This window comes from Cryptomeria japonica, chromosome 10 (assembly GCF_030272615.1).
Source record: "Cryptomeria japonica chromosome 10, Sugi_1.0, whole genome shotgun sequence".
Taxonomy (NCBI): Eukaryota; Viridiplantae; Streptophyta; class Pinopsida; order Cupressales; family Cupressaceae; genus Cryptomeria; species Cryptomeria japonica.
The window spans coordinates 359,496,297-359,517,143 of record NC_081414.1 but is presented as its reverse complement, the minus strand read 5'-3'; the positions used below and the strand labels follow the sequence as shown (position 1 = coordinate 359,517,143).

General features: G+C 35.3%; 1 protein-coding gene across 1 annotated transcript; it reads left to right on the top strand.

The window, feature by feature from the left end:
* Positions 1–15,493: 15,493 nt before the first annotated feature.
* On the top strand, positions 15,494–17,144 carry LOC131042796 (histone H3.3). The gene is made up of 5 exons (XM_057976118.2): positions 15,494–15,650; positions 15,784–15,875; positions 15,968–16,044; positions 16,422–16,512; positions 16,675–17,144. Exons 2-5 carry the CDS (start codon positions 15,804–15,806, stop codon positions 16,843–16,845), a joined length of 411 nt encoding a protein of 136 aa, XP_057832101.1. The 5' UTR covers positions 15,494–15,650; positions 15,784–15,803; the 3' UTR covers positions 16,846–17,144.
* Positions 17,145–20,847: the final 3,703 nt, after the last annotated feature.

Below are 20,847 nucleotides of genomic sequence, written 5' to 3'. Positions count from 1 at the left end.
CTGCCACAGTCCCCCAGGATCTATCGTATGTGACCAGCTCCCCTCGAATTGGAATCTGAAGGATGCACCACACGTCCTCTAAGGTCACGGTCATCTCCCCCTGTGCCAAATGAAAGGTACACGTCTCACTGTGCCACTGCTCTGCCAGTGCTGTGATCAATCCGTGATTCATACGAATCACGGGCATGTGCATCATCGTAGAGACCAGTCGCTGCAATGCAATCAATCTCCGCCTGTGTCAATCGGTCCCGCAACCCCTGTGTCGCAGGATGGCGCTCGCATAACTGCAACACGCGTAGATCCTTCTGCACATGGACATTCATCAATCACCATCAGTTGTTTTGTTTTCAAACTTTCTTAAGTTTAAACCTAGACTATCATCAGATACTTTGATCAAGTATCTTCGAGTCTCAACAGGTAAGCAATCATGGCCACCTAGACTTCAACGGGCATTTTATCCTAACAAAATGACCTAAGTCTCATCAGGCTGCTATGGTTCAAAACAACTCCCACTTCACCTCGCCATCCATCAATCATTGGCATCGGGAGATTTTCTTCATCCAAACTGGGGCATCTCTTTATCCTAAAGCAAAAGCGTTATTTAACAAACAAAAGCGCTAGTTTCCTAACAATAGCGCTACAACTCTCACAAAAGTGCTCAATCAGCTATACCATAGCGCTACAACTACAAAAGCGCTAAAACCCTTATACAATAGCGCTCTTTTAACACAATAGCGCTCAATTAACACAGCAATAGCGCTACTTAATCAATAGTGCTAAAACTTGCATACAGTAGCGCTAATGCAGAGCAAAAGCGCTCAAACAAGGGCACAATAGTGCCATTGCGGCGCAATAGTGCTAATTCATGGAGCAAAAGCGCCAAAACCAAAGTTTCAGCGCTCTTGCTTTGACTTGACTTGAACTCAGCTAAAAACCTATCAAAAATGCACAAAAATTAAGTTTTCGACTTTACATACCGCTGGTCCGTAGTCATCTAGGCGCTGGAACCGTCGGACTCGTTCGAATCTGTGCTCGGTGATCAGAATCGACATCGTAGTTGTTGCTCACTCCTCCAAACGTCACTATCAGAGCTCTCGTTTTCAAATGGTCACGGTCACAAATGATCATGTTTTCACCTCTTTCACCCCATTTATACCCTTCGTGGTCACCGTAACTTCGCCCCGCTCATTGCCGTGGTCCCCGTGAACTTCATGAGCCCCCCCATTTCTCCATATTTCCCCCGTTTTCTTTTGTTTTTCACCCGTATGGCTAACTTCTTCTCTTCTACCACCCTGCCAATTTTCATTCTTTTTCGAGAGATTGCCCGATTTTTCAAAAAAAATCGGCCCATCTCTCGAGGGGGCATACCACCCATTAAATTTGCATTTTATGGGGCATTTCTTCACACCAATTTTTCTTTCTTTGAAACGATGCGATAAACCGCACCGTCTCAAAGAGGGGCAAATGTAGTCACACAAATCTGTCCAGCTTAATTAAATAAATATTCGCTATTTATTTGATTAAAAATCCACTAGCCATCAGTTAATTAAATTAATATTTAATTAATTTATTCCCAAAACATTCTTCTATTAATTAAATAAATTATTCAATTTATTTTAATTAATTCATAAAATCAAATTCAAATCAATTAAATAAATAAAATCTATTTATTTAATTAAAATCCCCCTATTCTTCTTTTAAATAAATTAAATAAAACATTTATTTAAATCATTATCCCCCCCCACTTGCATTTTCCGACAAATGCAACTTGCACACATTTATTGAAATAAATGAATTTTTATTTTTAATAAAATCCTATTTTCCCTCACCCACCAAATCCACTTGCAAAATCTAATCCCCTTCTAGATTCTTCTAACCTCTTCCTAATTAGCCTAATCCATCCCTTAATTATTGTCACATTCCTAAGCAAAATGGAGTCACTTCTCAAAGACTTCAAAAGTCTTTGAAAAGCATTTAATGTTTTGTGTGTTCAACAAATTAACCCCCAAAGTCTTCCAAGACCACTAATGGCTCTTACATGACCATTTATGGCTCTTATATAACCATTTATGGTTATTTCAAACTTGTCCCCCCAAACATTTATTGTTTTGACCATACTCATCCATTTCACATTTGCACAAGAGTTTATCCATTGGATAAAAAGCTTTATTCTTTGAATAAAGATTTTATTCATTCAACCAACCTTGACTCTTTAAATCCCAAGGTCATATAAGGCATTTAATGTTTATTCCCTCTCCTCTCAACCTATCTCACATTGACACTTGTCATCCTGGGATTGGGTTGAAGGCCCTCACATGGATTTGAAATCATTCAATCCTGACCCTTGTTGAGATTGCTCAATCTCAACCATCCATTGCTCCATTTTTCCTATAAATAGAGCCCATTTCTTCGTAATCCAGATCCTGAAAACTTGTATGCATTTAGGCTATAGGCATTTTAAGAGAGCATTTTAGCATAGGCAATCTAATATCTTGTTATTTTGGTTAAAATATATCATTTTAGCATCAATAGCATAGCATTAGCTTCTCATTTCATATTTGAAGCACAATACTACAATCTCAATCCTCCATAAGCATCCATAGTGCAAAAAGCTGTTGAGAGCTACACTATTTTGGAACTTGGAGAGGAGAGGAACAAGGGAGAAAGAAACTAAGAGCATGTTAGGAGGTATTTGGAGATGCCTCATCATGTTTGCTTTGATAGTTAAATATGCTTGCATGTTTTTAGTATCTCTCTTGGTATGCCTTTTTAGATTAGTTTTTGATTGACTAACACTAACGATCTTTTGGTTTTGTGTCTTTTGTGTTATCTATCATTTGCTAACCTTGTGCCATTTAGCAGGGCATCACATACAATGATCACCAAAAGATTAATAATAGAGTATATAGGAGCAGATTAGAAGCAAATATCATATAGTCTAGACTTGGCATGATGTTGACATTTAGGAATAGCTTATAAGCATAATGTTGCTCATAGAACAATGTAAGAGAGATATTCAAGTGTAATAATGAATGAAGTAACATTTAGTGCTGAGAATAATGAAACCAAGAAAAGAGAATTAACAACACCATTTATGGTTGCAACCAAAGGGAACCATATCATAATGTAGTTCATCTTCTGAGCACCATAACGTTGATCCAAAGGACCAACATATCTGATGAATAGTATCAAAACTCATGGGTATTTTGATAAGCCTTAAAAGTACAAGACATTCAAGTCAATAATACAGTAGCCCCTCATCATTGAGACTCATTGAGCCTATGGTGTGAGCAACCATATAGAGGCCTATTTAAGTATTAATGGTCAATATCCAAAACAATGATTTATCAAGAAATACGAGGCAATAACATCATAGCACGAACAGAGGCCATGTTGCACATTCACCAAACATATGAGACAATGGTTTTAAACCATATAACAGATCAAGAAAGGGTGTAGAGCAGGATATTTCAAGGATGAGGACTGGTTATTTACAACCCCAATACACAATATGATAGCAAAATCATAGAAAAGAAAGAGATATATGTCTTCATAGATCAAGGATCATGTTAATCCAAACAACCATTAACACAGTCACATGCTAATGTTCTGGACAAAGAAATTCCAATGACATAGGAGTAGAACTGGAGTGTAATTAACTTACCTCTCCTTTCCCTACAAGTATTTCTTATAAGTGTCTTCTATAAGGATTTCTTATTGGAGAAGAAGTGTCTTCTATAAGGATTTCTTATTGGAGAAGAAGTGTCTTCTATAAGGATTTCTTATTAGTGGTAGAGGTGTATATTCCTATTTGGAGTTCCTTCTCTCATATTGGAATGAGTGTCCTTAATAAGAATCTTAAGTACATATCCTTCATTGGGACCCCTTGGTGTTGGAAGTCTTTAATCATTCATTAAATTCTTTTCTTCATTGAGTGATATCTTTTATAAGGAACCCTTCTATGTTGTGAACATGCATATCCTTGATGAGGATCTCTTTCCTTCTTTTAGAAGAATGTTTCTCTTATAAATGATCTCTCTTTGAAGTCCTTGCCTCTATGCTTGGGGGGGCAAGGGTGATATTTCAATCCTCTATTATTTTTTCCAAAGATTCACCTTTCCTTTCTTGAGTTGTATTTTTCAATTGATGTCATCTCTTGCATAGAATATGTGCCTTCCTTATCTAGGACCTATTCTTTGTTTGAAATAATATATCTTTCATGAATAATCTCTCCTTAGTGAAAGCGTGTAATCTTTTGCTAAGAATCCTCTTTTCCTAAATATTGGAGAAGGTGTGCATTATTCTTTTCCTTCTCCTCTTTAAAAATTATATCTTTATCAAATATCCCCTCTATTTCTCAAAGGTGGATGTCTTTATATAATGATCTATTCCTCATTTTTCACAACTTAGATGGTAATTCTTTCTAAAACCCTAATTCTGCTTTTTTTCCAGCTTAATCTTTCATCTTGTGTTAGAGAGCTCTAATCCTCACACCCTTGGTTGTGTTAGAATTGTGATTCAATTCTCTTTCTTACGGAATGTTCCATGATGCACTTCAATCTTGTATCAAGCTTCGTTGTGATCATTTGTCATCACCTCTTTTTACAATTCACTGTGGTAAACATGATATTGTGTTTCACCTCAGTAATTAGCAAGCCGAAATAGGGAGTCATATAGCTACCCATGAATTTCATCACTTCCCTAGTAAGAATTTAGGTGATTTTGTGATTTTATCTAACAAGTGGTTTTGTAGGGTGCGGTTCCTAACAGTGTACTATAGATACTGCTAGGGGATTCATTCAACACCTGATGGATATATCCTTTTCCATGAATGTTTCCTTTCTTATACTTTAGCTTGCATATGCACATAGTGTCATATGACCGCTAAAGTGGGGGCTAAATGTAGTGTCGTAAATTTTACACCCTTAATTTGGCGGTACAATTTCATGCTTAGGTTAGTACCCGCTTTAGTGTGTTTGCATCTTGCATTTCAAAATCCCTTTAAGCATTTAATTAATTAATTAAATTAAATCTAAAGTCTTAGTTAATCAATCTACACATCATAAAATTGGGCCATTTATCCTAAGTGTGCCCCTTTTATTTTATTCTTCCAATCAATTATTTCATCAAAAACCCTAATTATGTCCTATTTTGACCTCTAAGGCCTAATTTTGTATATCTATACACCTCGAATCTCCACATGCTCTTGGAATTGACTTTAGAATCACAATATCTTGCTTCCTCGAAAATTTGGTAAAAAGTTGGTCAGACCAAGAGGCGGCCACTTGGTCTTGACATTTTCTCCCCAAATTTTGAGAACATGTTTTGATAGTGTTTTAATGTTTGAATCCAAGAGATTGAGGAAAAATATCATTTATAGGTCGGCCTATGATCAAAAATAAAGTTAGGGTTTCATACATATAGCCTTTTCTTTTCTCATTTGAGGGATCCACTCTCCAACAATTGAAGGAGCCTCGTATGAAGTGAAAGTGCAGGGTATGTGAATTCTTCATCAAAAAATCAAGCATCTATCAATTCTTCATCAATCATCTTCAACATCAATTAGGAGCTTTGAAGACATTGAAGAATAATAGGAGATCACCTACTGTTGATTGGCTTGTACCTCTCCCTTAGGGTTTGGTACGATTTCATGTTATTTTCATGTCTTTGTATGAGCTTCATAATATTCATTTTCATATTTACATTCATGCTTTAGATCCATTATTATTGCATTGGTGATTTGAAGCATTTACATTTACATTTACAATCAATTAGGGTTTGCTCTCCAAAGTGTAGGGTATAACTCTAGATCTATTTTATTGCTCATTTAGGATGTTGCATACACACAAGATTCTTGCACACGCATTTTAAATACATTATCGACTATTTGTGGAGGTGGAAATCACCAAAACAAGGGGTTTGATTAAGGAAAAACCCTAAATAGGCATCTAGACACCATTTTTCAAGTTGCAGGTGCAACTACAAGAATTTGGCAAACACATGAATTTTGGGAATGATGGAACGCACAAGTACAGACTCAGCCTTAGAAGCAGATCCCAATTTCCAGGGACTAGGGCATGGCACCTTGGTCCTCCCCATTTTGCAACATTTTTTGGTAGTTCAGTATTTCAAACTCTCGGAATCCAAAATCCAGAATTTCAACCCTGTGATATCAGGGACCAGGGCGTGGCATCTTGGTCCTGATCAGTTAGCAACAAATTTTTGTGACAAGTGCCTAATGTTCATCTCCTAGCCTAGTTGATCACTGCATTGCATTTTGCACATCTCCTCTTCATGGCAACAAAGGAATAGAAACCTTATAAATATCTCTTGACTCTTTCTCTCTCTCGAAGGAAGTATTCGAAAGTAGATCATCTCCTTAGGCTATTTCGTATTTCAATGTGTGGAGGAAAGTGGGGTTAGGTCCTAAACTACCCAATCCCCTTTTTCGACATCATAGATAGGTACATGTTATGCTTAATTAATAATGCATTTTGTTAACTTCCACGTACCACGACTAGAAAAGTCGATTTCCACGAAGGCGAATATCCATTTTAATATAACATTTAAAATGTAGTCTTAGGGAATCAATGCAATACTTAGATGCCAACTTTTTTAGTTCTTAACAATAATAAGTTATTATGTAGGTTGGGCAACTATCCCCCGCCATTTGCACAACTATAGGTAGTTGTTACACAGGCAAAACCATAAATAGATATGGTGCACGATACCTCTATTAGGAAACTTGTATGCTAATCATTTGGTATAGTTGAGAAGTCTACGATAAAATAGTATTTTTCCTTATTTTCAACGCTACAAATGAAGAATATGCTTGTGAATATAATGCATGCATTGGGTTGAGCTACAAGAACGACTCTATAATGGAGTCACCTCTCATTTTAGGAGGTGACTACATTGTGTAGTCGACCGACCTCTTACATTGCCATTACTCTTTGCTTTATAGAAAGAGAATAGGGGATCGATCCTAGAGGAGACCCAAAAAATCAAAACAATATAATTCTCATTAAATTACAATAGAAAGAAAAAACCATCATATTTTAGCATTGCAAAGAGTGATTATCACTACCATAGACCATTTAGATACATAGAATCATTTGTTTTAGTAGTCGTAGCATGGGATCGATGTCTTGATCAACATTGTGGATTTGCTTTTGATGAAAAGAGCATTATATAGTCCAAGATACCAAGCCAAAAGTAGGAAGAGGTAGTTTATACTATTTTGATATCGCTATAATGATCAAGTAGATTTTTATTTTTTTGATCAGTAATTAGTTCCATATATCTCGCTTTTGACTGGAGCTACAAACCAGTGGGATCACAATAGGGGACCCCATCCCCGTGGTTACAACATGGACCTGATGAGATATTAGCACCTCCCTAGTTTTTATCTCATGTTAAACATGGTTTCTACTCATCTCATCACTCCAATCTTTTTTCTCCTTATCCCCCCATTACTCTCCTTATCTCCCCAGCCCTTGTCACTCCACAATCTTCTTTTACCAACTTGGTGTGCATCATTGTCCCTCCTTATTCCTCCATGAGTGCAGAAATATCTGCCTTAGACAGGGAAGCCTTAACACTCACCGCAGTAGGCTGGTCAATGATCTCTATCACTAGTCAAAACGTAGCATGCACAATGTCAGCAACAACATCTGCAGGATTCGTGTGAAGTTGCTTTCTTGGGCAAGGATTCAACAAGCCAAGGGGCACAGGTTGAGTTCGAACCTAAGACCTCCACATTGGAGGCTCGCAACACTACCACGACATCAACCCAATCAAGTAGATTTTTATATTATTTTAAATTCTTGAATTGATCAAGTGAAATAGTTGTAGATTAAGTTATGTTATTATTTATTTGTTTAAACATAGTATTGAAATATAAATTAGAACATAATTATTCTTCTTCTTTACAGTAATTTATATAATAAACCAAGAAGTAGAACAAAAACTAAATATCATAAAATTACAAAAAATAGGAAATAGGAAGAACAATTAGGAACAAAAAAATGTTCTTATCTTTTTCCGCTCAAATTAAAAAAATAAATAGAAGTTAAACAAATTATGTGAGAATTCCATTTCAAATGAACATGAGAAACATAGTTAAATTTGTTATAACTGTTACACATCAAATTGAAAGAAACTAAAAAAAAAATTAAAAAAAATGCAACAACAATTTGGACTCTTGTTCAATTGAAAAACTAATAATTTTATAACCAAAATTATAGTGAATCAGATAAACTTGAGAATGTACATGCATATGAAGTAAATCTTATGTATGTACATATAATATACCTTCTAAATTATATTTTATTTTTAATAAATAACTTGGTTAATTTGCTATCTATTGTTTAAATTTTGAATCATTTTCTTTATCCAGTACAAAAAACTTAGAAGCAATATTACATTTAGTCCATGATCAATTGCACATAAACATAACATAAAAGATACAACATAATAGTCAACTGCATTATGCAAATTTTAATTGTATTTAAATTTGATTTCATATTTAAATTTGGTGTTTTCATCATGTCTAATCATGCTTGCACATAATCATGAATATGTAACCAAATGGATATGAATAGCCATGTAGATGACTATAACATCGCATATGAACAACCATGTAGATTAATGAATCAATATGTTCGCATATGAATAGCCATATAGAATTGAGACAACATAACTTATCATAGGAAAGATGCATTGACATTGGTTCATTGGCATATGCTTGCATTGTGTGTTTGATAAAGCTATGTTTTCTGGGAAAGGGTGCCAAATATGGGTAAACAGAGAAGGGTGTAAAGAGGGAAAAAGATGGAAAGAGGAAATAATGATCAAATGCAATGAAATGAACAATAAAACATTAAAAAATTAAAAGACCATTATACCTTGTATCTTCTCCTTCTCCTTCGGATTGAGATTGAGGAGGTTGAACTTGCACCCTTGTTTTCAACATGATTGGATGTGCTCCTTTGTTTGATGTATTTAGTTCTCCAAGATTGTGCACAAGATATTGGATGGTGAGATGGAATGGATGGGAAATTGGCTAAGTGATAGGTGAATGAAAATTTGGCTAGAGTTTGGATACTTGGATGGTTTTCTAGGCTCAAATTGACAACATAAACTTGGATAACTTGTAGATGTCAAATGAAGGAGTGAAGCCTCCAATTTATAGGAGAAGAGGGGATGAAATTAAGGGCTAGGATTGATCCAAGATGGAGGGTCAGGATTGCATGTGAGCCCACACATGGCCCAAGGGGAGATGACAAGACAAGTGTGGAGTCCAAGAGATATGCCTTAAAGACATTTTTTGTCTCCACACTCCTCAAGGTTCATTGGGAAGGCTTCCCAATGCACTTAGAGAAGAGAAAAGGAAAAAAATATTTCATGAGTGATGAGGAGAAGGAATTAAAAATTCCTTAAAATAATGCTCATAGGGATTGGAGGAATAGAAGGAATTAAAAATTCCTTGGGTGAAGGGATACCTAGAGGAATGTGAGATTTTGAAAATCTCACATTCACCTAGGAAAATAACATTTAAGGAAGGTGGGTGAGTGAGGGAACAAGGAGTTGACTTTGTGGCTAATCATGAGGATTAACCACTAGCAACTCATCGGGAGAGAGATTAGAATAATGATTAGGTGTGACTAGGACAAATGAGATTTGTAGGAGGATTTGACTATGAGAGAGAATGAGTGGAAGGAATTAAAAATTAGAAGAACAATGCTAAGTGAGATTAGGGGTGCTTCTAGAAGAATTCATTAGGTTAGTGATGGATTAGGAAGAGGTGATTTGTAGGAATCACCTGGATCAATTAATTAATTGAGATTAACTAATTAAAAGGAGGAGTTTGGAGATAATTAATTTTAGGGATTTTAGAAGAATAAAGGTAGATTAATTTATTAAATCAATCAATCACTAGCCCATAGTGACAATATTAATTGAGAAAGAATGGGGATTGGCATAATTAATGAATTAATTATGCAAGGAAATTAAATAAATAAATTAAAATAATTAAATTAAGTGTCTACAGGGTGATCCTCTTTTCAAGAAAATTCATGTTTTAAAAGTGTTTTGGCCAAAGCCTAGTTTATTGAAATAGATGAATTGATTATAAAATTTATTTAATATGTATCTCTTCCATATATTTATAATATGACATTCATTAAATATGTAGATGTATCAAGTTGCACCATGGTTTCCGTTTCCAGATAGCTAGACTCTTCGTGCAAGGTTGGTGGTTCTTTGTGTCATGAAAATTTTGGGAAAACATAATTTTCTCGTGGTTGGGTAGAAAAGTGCTTAGGCCATGTTCCCATCCTCAGCTTGCAGATGACCCAGTGGTTGGTGGTGAGAAAGGATGATTGAAATATGTGTACTTTGTACTTATTGTAAATTGTATTTCATGTTGGATTGTTATCACAATGGCACAAGTGCCATTATTGTAGTCATGTAAATTCAAAGTTTATGTCTCATGTATATTTGCTTTTCTTGGAACAAGCACTTGAACTCCTAAACATTTGTCATCATTTATCTATTTGTGGAGTCAATGTTCTTAATTTAAATTTGATAGTGTTAAATGCGTAAAATTAGTTTAATTTGTGATATAATGAGGTAGAGATCTTACAACTACTGAGAATGACTTGACAATGTGTAACATGATGTGATATGATGAACTAGGTCAAATTAGGTTTGCATCATTTGAGGGTTGTTTTATTTCAATGATCCAATTATAAAACAAGATATAATGAAATATTTGACTAGATTTATAACACTAGCATATCTAATTTGACTTTGCTAGCTCCAAAAATTTTGCCAACTCACAAAATATAAATTGCGATAAAAGTGACAATCTTCATATACCTACTTATTTGAAACTAATTTCTTAACCAAGTTTGGAAGTTTTGTAGTTTGGGCTTAAGATATGAAAAAAGTTCATGCCTTTTTGAAGCATGGTTTTAATAAAAGATTCCCCCCCCCCTTAAATCAATATGAGAGACAGTATTTTTTATTCAACTATTCCATTGCTAAAATAAATAATGGTGTGCTTTAGTTAATTTTTATTTCTCCTCATGTAAACATTAATCACCCATTTTAAATTTTCATTCTTGCCCTCTTAATAAGAATTCATAAGTTCAACAATCCAAAGTGCTTGATTTCCAACTTGAATCACATAATTATAATATTTTATAATAATTTGTATATAAAGTTATGTTAAAATAGATCTTTTGTTAGTCCAAATAGATTATCACTAGGACATAAATATCATTTCACATATCTATTTTCATCATGTTTCCAAAAAAATGAACAAATACACGTACTATATATATATATATATATATATATATATATATATATATATATATATATATATATATATATATATATATATAACCTTGGGATGATGACCAAATAAGATCTCGACTTTACATTTAAAACTATTTTCAACTTATATTTATATATAGAAATAAGTGGTCTATCTAGTTTTGGCAAATCCACAAGTATATATACATAAATATAAACACATTTTATTAGTTAATTTTCTATGATTTATTAGTATTGTTAGAAATAAGTCACACCTAGACCAATGATGGGCTAGCCAAAGAGGGGCCAATAGCTTAGTTGGTAGACCTTTCCAATAGCAAATGGAAGGTCCTAGGTTTGAGTCCTAATTGGTCCATATGAGTTGTAACTCAACATGTGATATCAAAGATAGGCTAGAGGTCTCGATCACTAGTAGTGTGGATTAAGGGAGGGTATTGGAAATAAGCCACACCTAAATAACGATGGGTTGACCAAAGAGGAGCTACTAGCTTAGTTGGTAGAGCACTCCAACAATAAATGAAAGATCTTGGGTTTGAGTCCTAGCTTGTCCATATGAGTTATAGCTCAACAATTATTGAGCAAATTATTTATTCATTTTATCGATAAGATGTTATTAATGAGGTAATGCCCATTTTATTAAGAAATAAAAAAAAATACAATTATAGTCCCATCAAAGATCTAGATTCCAATTACATTGTATTGGTGGGATTATGGTGGATGACAACTCATAAACTTTTTGTAGGCTCAATCACTCTCTCAAATTGTGTTGGAGATTGAATATTGGCGTGGTGTCCTAAGAAGAAGCAAATTTTTTTCCTATTGTTTCTTTCTATTCCATCACATAATAAATTAAGTTCTTGTTTTAAGTCTTCACTCATCCTTGTCATTGAGACATCAGTAGTTCTGCTAGGTTCCCCACATGTTGTTTGTTGAAGATTGCGACATCATTGAAGGCACAACCTTTCCATTATCCTTAGATGTATTTATTCATGGCCAACTTGCCCCAACTTTTCCTCCCAAGTATAAGAATAGCATTAAAAAATGCCCCAACAATCAATCACCGTGAATATGCCCACCTTCAAGGACATTGCAACCAATAATTTTTTATTGCACTTTATATTTCATTGATTGAATGCTAAACATGTTCCTTATTGTGATAAAGGACCCTTAAAGAGATATGCATAGTTGATTCCATGAAATTGCATCTTGTTTTGCAATTGTGTGCGAGCTTCTAACACCATATTATAAGAGTGTGTCCAAGTTGCTATGTAAGGGAGCTTTGAATTTCCAATTACATTCATGTTTGTGAAGCTCACCTTTTAAGGAAACTTTGAATTGTTCATCAATTAGCATATCACTCTATCTTGATGAAATATAAAAATGATCATTTGTTTTTTATAACTGTTGGCAACAACAATGAAGGAAAATTGAGAGGGGGGGGGGGGTGAATCAATTTTCACCGGACTAAAAAAATTTAGGCACAACTTCTAATCTGATTAACTGCAACAAGAACAAAGATAATAATATTAATAGCAACACACATAACATCGAGTTTTTTGACGTGGAAAACTTGGTTAAGGGAAAAGCCACAGTGGGAACCTACCCACAATGAGATGATACTCTCCAGTAGTATGTGAAAATATTACAATGAGGAATGCATAGGCATTCAAGCACATTGCCTAGAGCTCGTTGATCAAAATATGATAACCCAGAAGGATACAACCCTCAGGGAAGGTTCGCTACCTTACAATAACATTCAAACTACAATCCAGTTTAGATGAGCTGAAAGAATAACATCTACTAATGCCCGATGATAGTTTTGATTAAGCACAATTGTCTTCCTTGCAACACACTCTGCTCCACACTTCACACCAAAAGATAAATTCGCTTGTTTGCACATACACCACTCTCTGATAATGCAGACACAACACCCATACATCAATTACATGAATATAACACCTATTTATACAAATCATCAACCTTGACTACAAGGTCGGCTCAACCCTTAACACCTAATTACAAAACTACATCACACGATCTATATAAATCAACCATCGGACCAATACAATGTCATAACCGACATAGCATGGACCCAAATCAAATCCTTGAACATGCAACACCGCCAGAAATCTCGCCAAGATCATCTGCAACATGCTACACCACCGAAAATGTCGCATAACACGAAGAATATCACTGAACCCATAAGATCTTCAATAACACACACACTGATCAATGCGGACCACCAAAACAAATAGGACATGAGTAAGAAACACCAACAAGCACGTTAGAATCATATGCAATAGCTGCATCAACACCACTTAATCAAATCTCCATTGATCAACATGTTGATACTCAAGCAACAACAACTGGGACAAGAAAGATAACTTGTGGAGCACCAAATCACGAACCATCTAAATTACTGATACACACGAACATCCCAGACACTCTCCCAAATCCACAACTCAAGATATAATCATTCCGGAGCACAACAAATTAAACACTAGAACACTGCAACACTGAACATTGGAAAACCAATCTTAATACCGAAATCCATAACACGATCAAATCACCACATATCATCATGAAATCAACATTGAATGAAGTATCTCTAGTTGATTTAGCATATCAAACAGATAAGCCAACCAAATCAACTCTCAACAATCACCAAAATAACTCTCTGCAACACCAGGATACAGGAATGTGTTGACATCAATGACAACAACATATCCTAGCAGCAACAATATCCAACAATAACATGCCTGGTTTGCAAGAAAATTGGTCATACAACTTGTCTCTCTATCATAGTGGCAAAATATTGTTGTTTTCTATGGTGTCTGGTATTTGCCGTATCAACTCTACAATGTTCTATAGTTTCCAATTTGTAGCTTTTTGACTACAAACCATTTATGTAGATTTGTGAATTGCCTTATATATAGACACATTAGATATGTCTTTCTCTATGTAGATCTATAAACATGCTAGTTGTGCAAGAAGCCTCATTGTTTGTGACATTATATAATTTCTTCAATGCAACCCATATCAATTTTCCTTTTTCATTTCAAATGACAATGTCAACACTTGAGATGTTTGGATTCCCTTAAGAAATGTCATCAAAGTTTAGTTTTAATCTCCCATTTAGGAAAAAGATTACCACAAAGAAGGATTTTGGTGTTGAATCTTTGCGGGATCTTAAGGTTCTCCCAAATTCACACGATAAAACCATCCCAACATGTGAAGGGGTTAGGGGTGGAAGAATGGGTTTTTGCCATGACTTCTTTTATTTTAGTTTTGATTTTCTCAAGGAGCTCTACATTGTTGTGTTCTTTACAAATGTAGATTTTGTTGTTGTGTTCTTTCTAGATTTGCTAGATTATCATTAATGGACTAGCAAGCCATAGACCTTCCCATACAAAGTTTTTATTTCTTGGCCAACTCCTAAACAATGCAAGAATATCATTAGACAGTGCACTACTCCATCCAAGTTTGCCCTGTAGCCACTCCCAACATATATTTGCTATTGGGTGAGCGATTAGGAAGAGATTCACAATTTTTTCTTCAAATTTACACATGATACAAAGTGATGGCCTTGCAATACCAATTTTTTTTGGAGACAATCATTAAATAAATTTATGAATTAAATAAATATAATTTTAATTTTAAGATTAATAGATAATATCAAAACATGTCAACATTTATGTTCTATAAAAATTGAGAACTAAAAAAATTGAAAACTAAATTGAACCTTGATTAACAATAATCAAATAAATAAAAATAAAAATAAAAATTACAATAACAAAATATCCAAAACATATTAAAACCCTACAATATACATACAACAAATTCTACAATTTTCTTCTCAAAACCATCAACATACCCATTAAACCTATCAGTCCAAATTGAACAACTTTTATTTATTTTCAGAGTGTGTCTACTCATCAAGTATTCCATGCTAATTCGAAGGACCGGTAAAGCTGAAGTCGATCCATAGTTCACAAATTTCCACCAATCACATTACATGCACACGGATAATAATCAACGAACATCGTTCATCGATTACAATCAACACAAACCAACGGTGAGATGACCATCGCAAACAAACACAACTCTTTGACCACGGGGTGGGAACTATTTAAGTACATCAAGAAACGTACAAAACCAAATAAAATTTCAAATTCCATCATTAAAAAAATAATATATTTTGCCTGTACAACTTCTTGGATATTCAACCTTTTTTATCCGAATTTCGGTGTAGTATCTCATTTTCAAACAGTGGGTGTGAAATCTTTGTATCAGATAGCTAAATTGAGGTAAAATTGTTAAAAGCTGTTGGATTTTGATTGGTATTTGTGTGTACTATTAGCCGGCGATAAATGATCAGAAACTTATTTGATTGCGGGGCATGCTGATGACTTGAATCGTTTTTAAATCTGGTGATTGCAGATCCGTTTGAAGGAAGAAGGATGGCCCGTACAAAGCAGACAGCGCGTAAGTCCACAGGGGGTAAGGCTCCCAGGAAGCAACTCGCCACTAAGGTTTGCTTTCTAAGGTGCCCTAGTACAATTTTGCATGGTTTGTATGTGGTTAGGGTTTTTAATTTAGGTTTATTTTTTGTTTCCTGTTGCAGGCCGCTCGTAAATCTGCACCTACAACAGGAGGTGTGAAAAAGCCACACCGATATCGTCCTGGAACTGTCGCTCTGCGGTATGATGTTTTTTTAATTTCTCTATGGGTTCAATTTTGAGGGTTTGGAAGCTTAGTTAGGGTTTGAGAGTTTAGGGGAATTGATTTTGTTTGCTTTGTTAAATCCTAATTTGCTTGACATGATACGCTAGACATCTTAGTTAGGGTTTGATTTTGTTTGCTTTGTTAAATCTTAATTTGCTCGACATGAAAGGCTTTCTTATTTTAAGAAATCTCTGTAAGGGTTTCGGGTTTGAGTTTGTTATCTTTATGGTTAATTTATTTTGTTTGCTCTCTTAAACCCTAAACTGAGTGAAAAGATAGGGTAGGCTTTCTATTTTTAAGTTTGCTTTCGTTGAAATATTGCGAAATCTTACACTGGTTTTGCTGTATATCAGTGAAATTCGTAAGTACCAGAAGAGTACCGAGCTTCTGATCCGCAAACTGCCTTTTCAGAGACTGGTTAGGGAAATTGCGCAGGATTTTAAGGTATGCATTCTTCATCTTTTTTCCTTTTATATATTGCATCAAGATTTGAGTTTTCTGAATTTATAGCCTTAGTCCGTAGAAATTGGGTAGGTTTCTTTAGATCCATTTATGGCTGGCAGTTAATGTATCGTGGTTAATGAAGTCCAATTTTGATTTTTGTAGACCGATCTTCGATTCCAGAGCCATGCTGTTTTGGCATTGCAAGAGGCTGCAGAAGCATATCTGGTAGGGCTTTTTGAGGACACCAATTTGTGTGCCATCCACGCCAAGAGAGTCACCATCATGCCTAAGGATATCCAGCTCGCGAGGAGGATTCGTGGAGAAAGAGCATAGAGCTCTAATTGGCTTTGCATTTTCTTGGATTCAATTGGTCAAAAAATTTAATCTTTTAACTGGATTGCATGTGTAATATGATGTAAATGGTGGGTACCGGGAATGTTACTAATTTTATTGTTTCAGAAGTCGTTGCTATAGGTCTTTTATGTAAGATTGCAAAACAATTGCTAATATGTAAAGGTTAAACTTATGAAAGATCAAAACCTAATGATTGTTTTTTGTTTAAGCACATAATCTCCTCGTTCTGATTGTTACAGTGATTTCTCATGAACTAATTAATGAATTTGTTCTGCATACCTTGTGGGTCAATAAGTTAGGCTACTAATTCCATTTTAAGCAAATGATTTCTTGCATGAATTAATGTCTCGTTGCTCTAGGTCTTTTATGTAAGATTGCAAATCAATTGCTAATATGTAAAGGTTAAACTTATGAAAGATCAAAACCTAATGTTTGTTTTTTATTTAAGCTCATCTCTTCGTTCTGATTGTTACAGTGATTTCTCATGAACTGCTTTATTAATTTGTCCGGCATACTCTGTGGGTCAATAAGTTAGGCGACTAATTCCATTTTTAGCAAATGATTTCTTGAATGATTTAATTAAATTTTAAAGATTTATAGAAGCGAATTGACCGCACTAATTTTAAAGATAAGCAAGTATGCACACATGTCCATGTAATTTTGAGCCCAATTCTCTAATCAGGATCTCATGCAAGGAAAGAAATAAAACTCTATCTTCTTTTAATTTCATGGGCTAAAATTAGCACACTCAAATCAGAATGACAAATCATAAAACTCTCGAACTGAAGACTACAGAGTATGATTGTAATATCAACATGGAGATTGCATGATCCAAGTTACGCATCAACTTTTCTCATTCATTGGAAAGATGTTTTGGATGGATGTTTTTGGAAGGTTTTTAATTCAGCATGCATAGTTAAAAAGTTGGCATGAGGATTCAATTTATTTTTGAAATGGAGGTTTTTTATTGTTTAAAATTTTGTACTCGATACCGCAAAGATGTTTATTTTTTATTTTTATTTTTTATAATAATATGGTAATGGTATGCTTTTCATTTCCTTTTCTTTGCATAGAAAAGATTCGACAGATTCCACAATTCAAAATTTGTTTGTTTAATTTTAAATCTTCTTTATAGATGAAGATCATAGTTTAAACAATGGCATGACACAAGAAGATTGAATTTAAGATAAAAGAGGAGTTAGATTTCTACTAGATGAAGACCACGTTCATGCTGAGAGCATTACAATTATTTTTTAGGTTAGTGCACCAACATGAATAAAGAACAGACTATCATTAGAACATGTACAAATGAAAAAGAACATAAAATAACTTCTTTAAGTGAGGATATTGGGATGGCCATAATGAGTGCAACAAATAAATGAAAACACATACCAATTACGCCCAAGAATGGTTCTTAAATCGTTTTGACAATAAATGAAGAGGATTTAATTGTGGAATGTTGCAAAAAGATTGTTGTAGTTGGTGAGGGCCTTGAGATTATTAATATCAAGGTAGAGGCATATGCTCAAATATGCCAAACTAATTGAAACCATTTAAGGATGGGATGCTTGGTAAGTCTTAGTGGATTGGGTTTAGAAGTTTCATTCTCAACTTGCCTTGAGCCTACACAACATCATAACAACGTATGATGCAAATTCATATGAGAAGTATGAGGAAAATGATATTTAAGAAAGGAGAAATGGTGTCATGAGGGTGTTGGAAAAAATAGGTAGCAAGAATGAGTCAAAAATGGATAACCATTTTGTGTTGTTAATGTTTTTGATTAAGGAAAAACAAGTTTTTAAGGGACTAGAAACCCTTTACAAGACAAGTTTCCATTCAAAGAAACAGAACATAATAGAGACTTGACACAACCAATCAAAAGAAGGGAAACAACAAATACTTTCACCAAAAATCAACAGGTGACAAAAAACCAGCAGCCCTAACCCAACCAAAAAGGATCAAAAATTTGTCCTACCTTTGTGGGATCAAAGGGTCATATCAAAAGAGGATTGGGACAGTTTAGATTTTTTACTTTTAACAGTAGTCTATCTCTCCTCAAGTAATCTATCTCTCCTCAACCTTAGCAGCAACCTTTTGCCAAGAGGATGGATCCAGAATAGAGGACCTCCCATCATCAAGAGGAACAGAGCCAACATCAAGAGATGTAGGGACAACAAAGGCAGGGACAACAGAAGATCCAACAACAATCTGGGATGCAGGAGGGTCATTCATTGAAGAAGAAGATCCGACATTTTTCAAACGATCAGTCGGGATACCATCGCAAGCATCCACACATTCCTGAGGAATAGAGGCAACAACCAAAGGCTCTTCGGCCTGAGGAGCTTGTGCCACCACCTAGGAGAAGCTTTTCTTTTTAACAAAATAGTGTTCAGAGGATGCACCCTTCCACCAAGTAGCAGATCTTTTTTTCTTTTTATTTGTATCACATCGTGCAGCAACATGTCCAGTCTGGAAGCACTTTCGACATCTAAAGGGGATATCTTCAAAGTTGAGTGGTTGGACCCAAGATCCCAAGGAAGATTCAATCTCTAACTCAGCTGGAAGCCCTTTAGAGACATCAATGTTAACCGAAATCCGAGCACAAGTAGAGTGATAAATTTGGAAAGAGTCCTTATCAATCATTAAGAATTCGCCTAAAGCATCCCCCACTTCCTCTAGGAGAGAGTCTGTCCATAGATGAAGGGGAAAGTTAGGGAGCTTAACCCAAATAGGAATTTCATTAAATGAATTAGTAGATGGGTTAAAACCCAGGAATTAGGGTTTAACCATCAAAATAAATTTGTCTTCCTAGCTGAGAGGATTAATACCTAAGATTTTTGATCTATCCTCTGCATATTCAAATTTGGCAATGAAAAAACCTTTGGCTGAAGGAAAAATGTTAACTGAACCTTTTATGATCGGTTCCCAGCTTTGAGAAATCCAAGTGTGCAGCTGAGGAAGGCTTGACCAAAAACCCCGAAACCTGCAAATCAGACCATGAGCTTCAAACACAGAGGAAGTGTGGGTGATCTCCATATCAATATCAGTAGACACATTGAAAACCAAAGGTTTGCAAACAGTAACAACCACAGGCCCTAAGCCACAAGCATCCCGATCAGCAGCAGAGGGCGCTGGAAGCACTGTATCTCCATCCTTAGAGGAAACATTCATAGCACCAGGCGAGACCCCTACAGAGCCCCCATTCACAACACCGGGCGAGACCCCCACTGAGCCCCCATTCACAACACCAGGTGAGACCCTTGAAGAGCCCCCATTCATAGTACCAGACAAACCAGCCGCAACAGGGACAGGGAGTTGGACGACCAGTTTCGCAGCAACAGATTGCCTTAGGGCAGTAGTGGCGGCAGACACAGGTGGCCTTAGGGCAACGACAACAAAAGACGCAGACGGCATCGCCAGGGCATATGACATCGCAAAAAAAACACTTTTGTGTTGTGTTAATGTTGTTGGACAAAGAATATTAGGGTTTTACTTGTTTAAGGGTAAAAATAGTAGCTTAAAAAATACTTTCTTTACTTTGAATTGGGTGCTTGCATGGCATCCCATTCATATATGGACGACTAAAGAACTGTTTATGAATTGGTTGCACCACTTTGGTGACAAACCAAGTGTTGTGTCACCCACAAATAGGCACTTACTAATTTTTTATAGCCATGAAAGCCACATTGCTATTATAATTATCCAAGAGTTGAGGATGTTTGGTATTAATTTGCTTACATTATCAGGGCACATGTTACATAAAATATAGCCCCTAATGTGAGCATGTTTTTTTTGTTCAAATCATACTTCAAATTTGAATGAGCGACATGGATAACAAGGGTATCGAAACATCAAAATAAAGATGGGGAAACTGGTAGAATTATGTATCAACTCATTGGAAAAAAACATTGACAGTGGCAAACATCACATTGGGATTCAAGAGGGACTAGTTTATAGCCCCTTAATCTGGATATACAT

Coding starts and splice junctions, on each gene's coding strand:
- LOC131042796 (XM_057976118.2), top strand. CDS start 15,804: ATGGCCCGTACAAAGCAGACAGCGCGTAAGTCCACAGGGGGTAAGGCT. Junction 15,876..15,967: donor GGAAGCAACTCGCCACTAAG/GTTTGCTTTCTA, acceptor TTCCTGTTGCAG/GCCGCTCGTAAATCTGCACC. Junction 16,045..16,421: donor CCTGGAACTGTCGCTCTGCG/GTATGATGTTTT, acceptor GCTGTATATCAG/TGAAATTCGTAAGTACCAGA.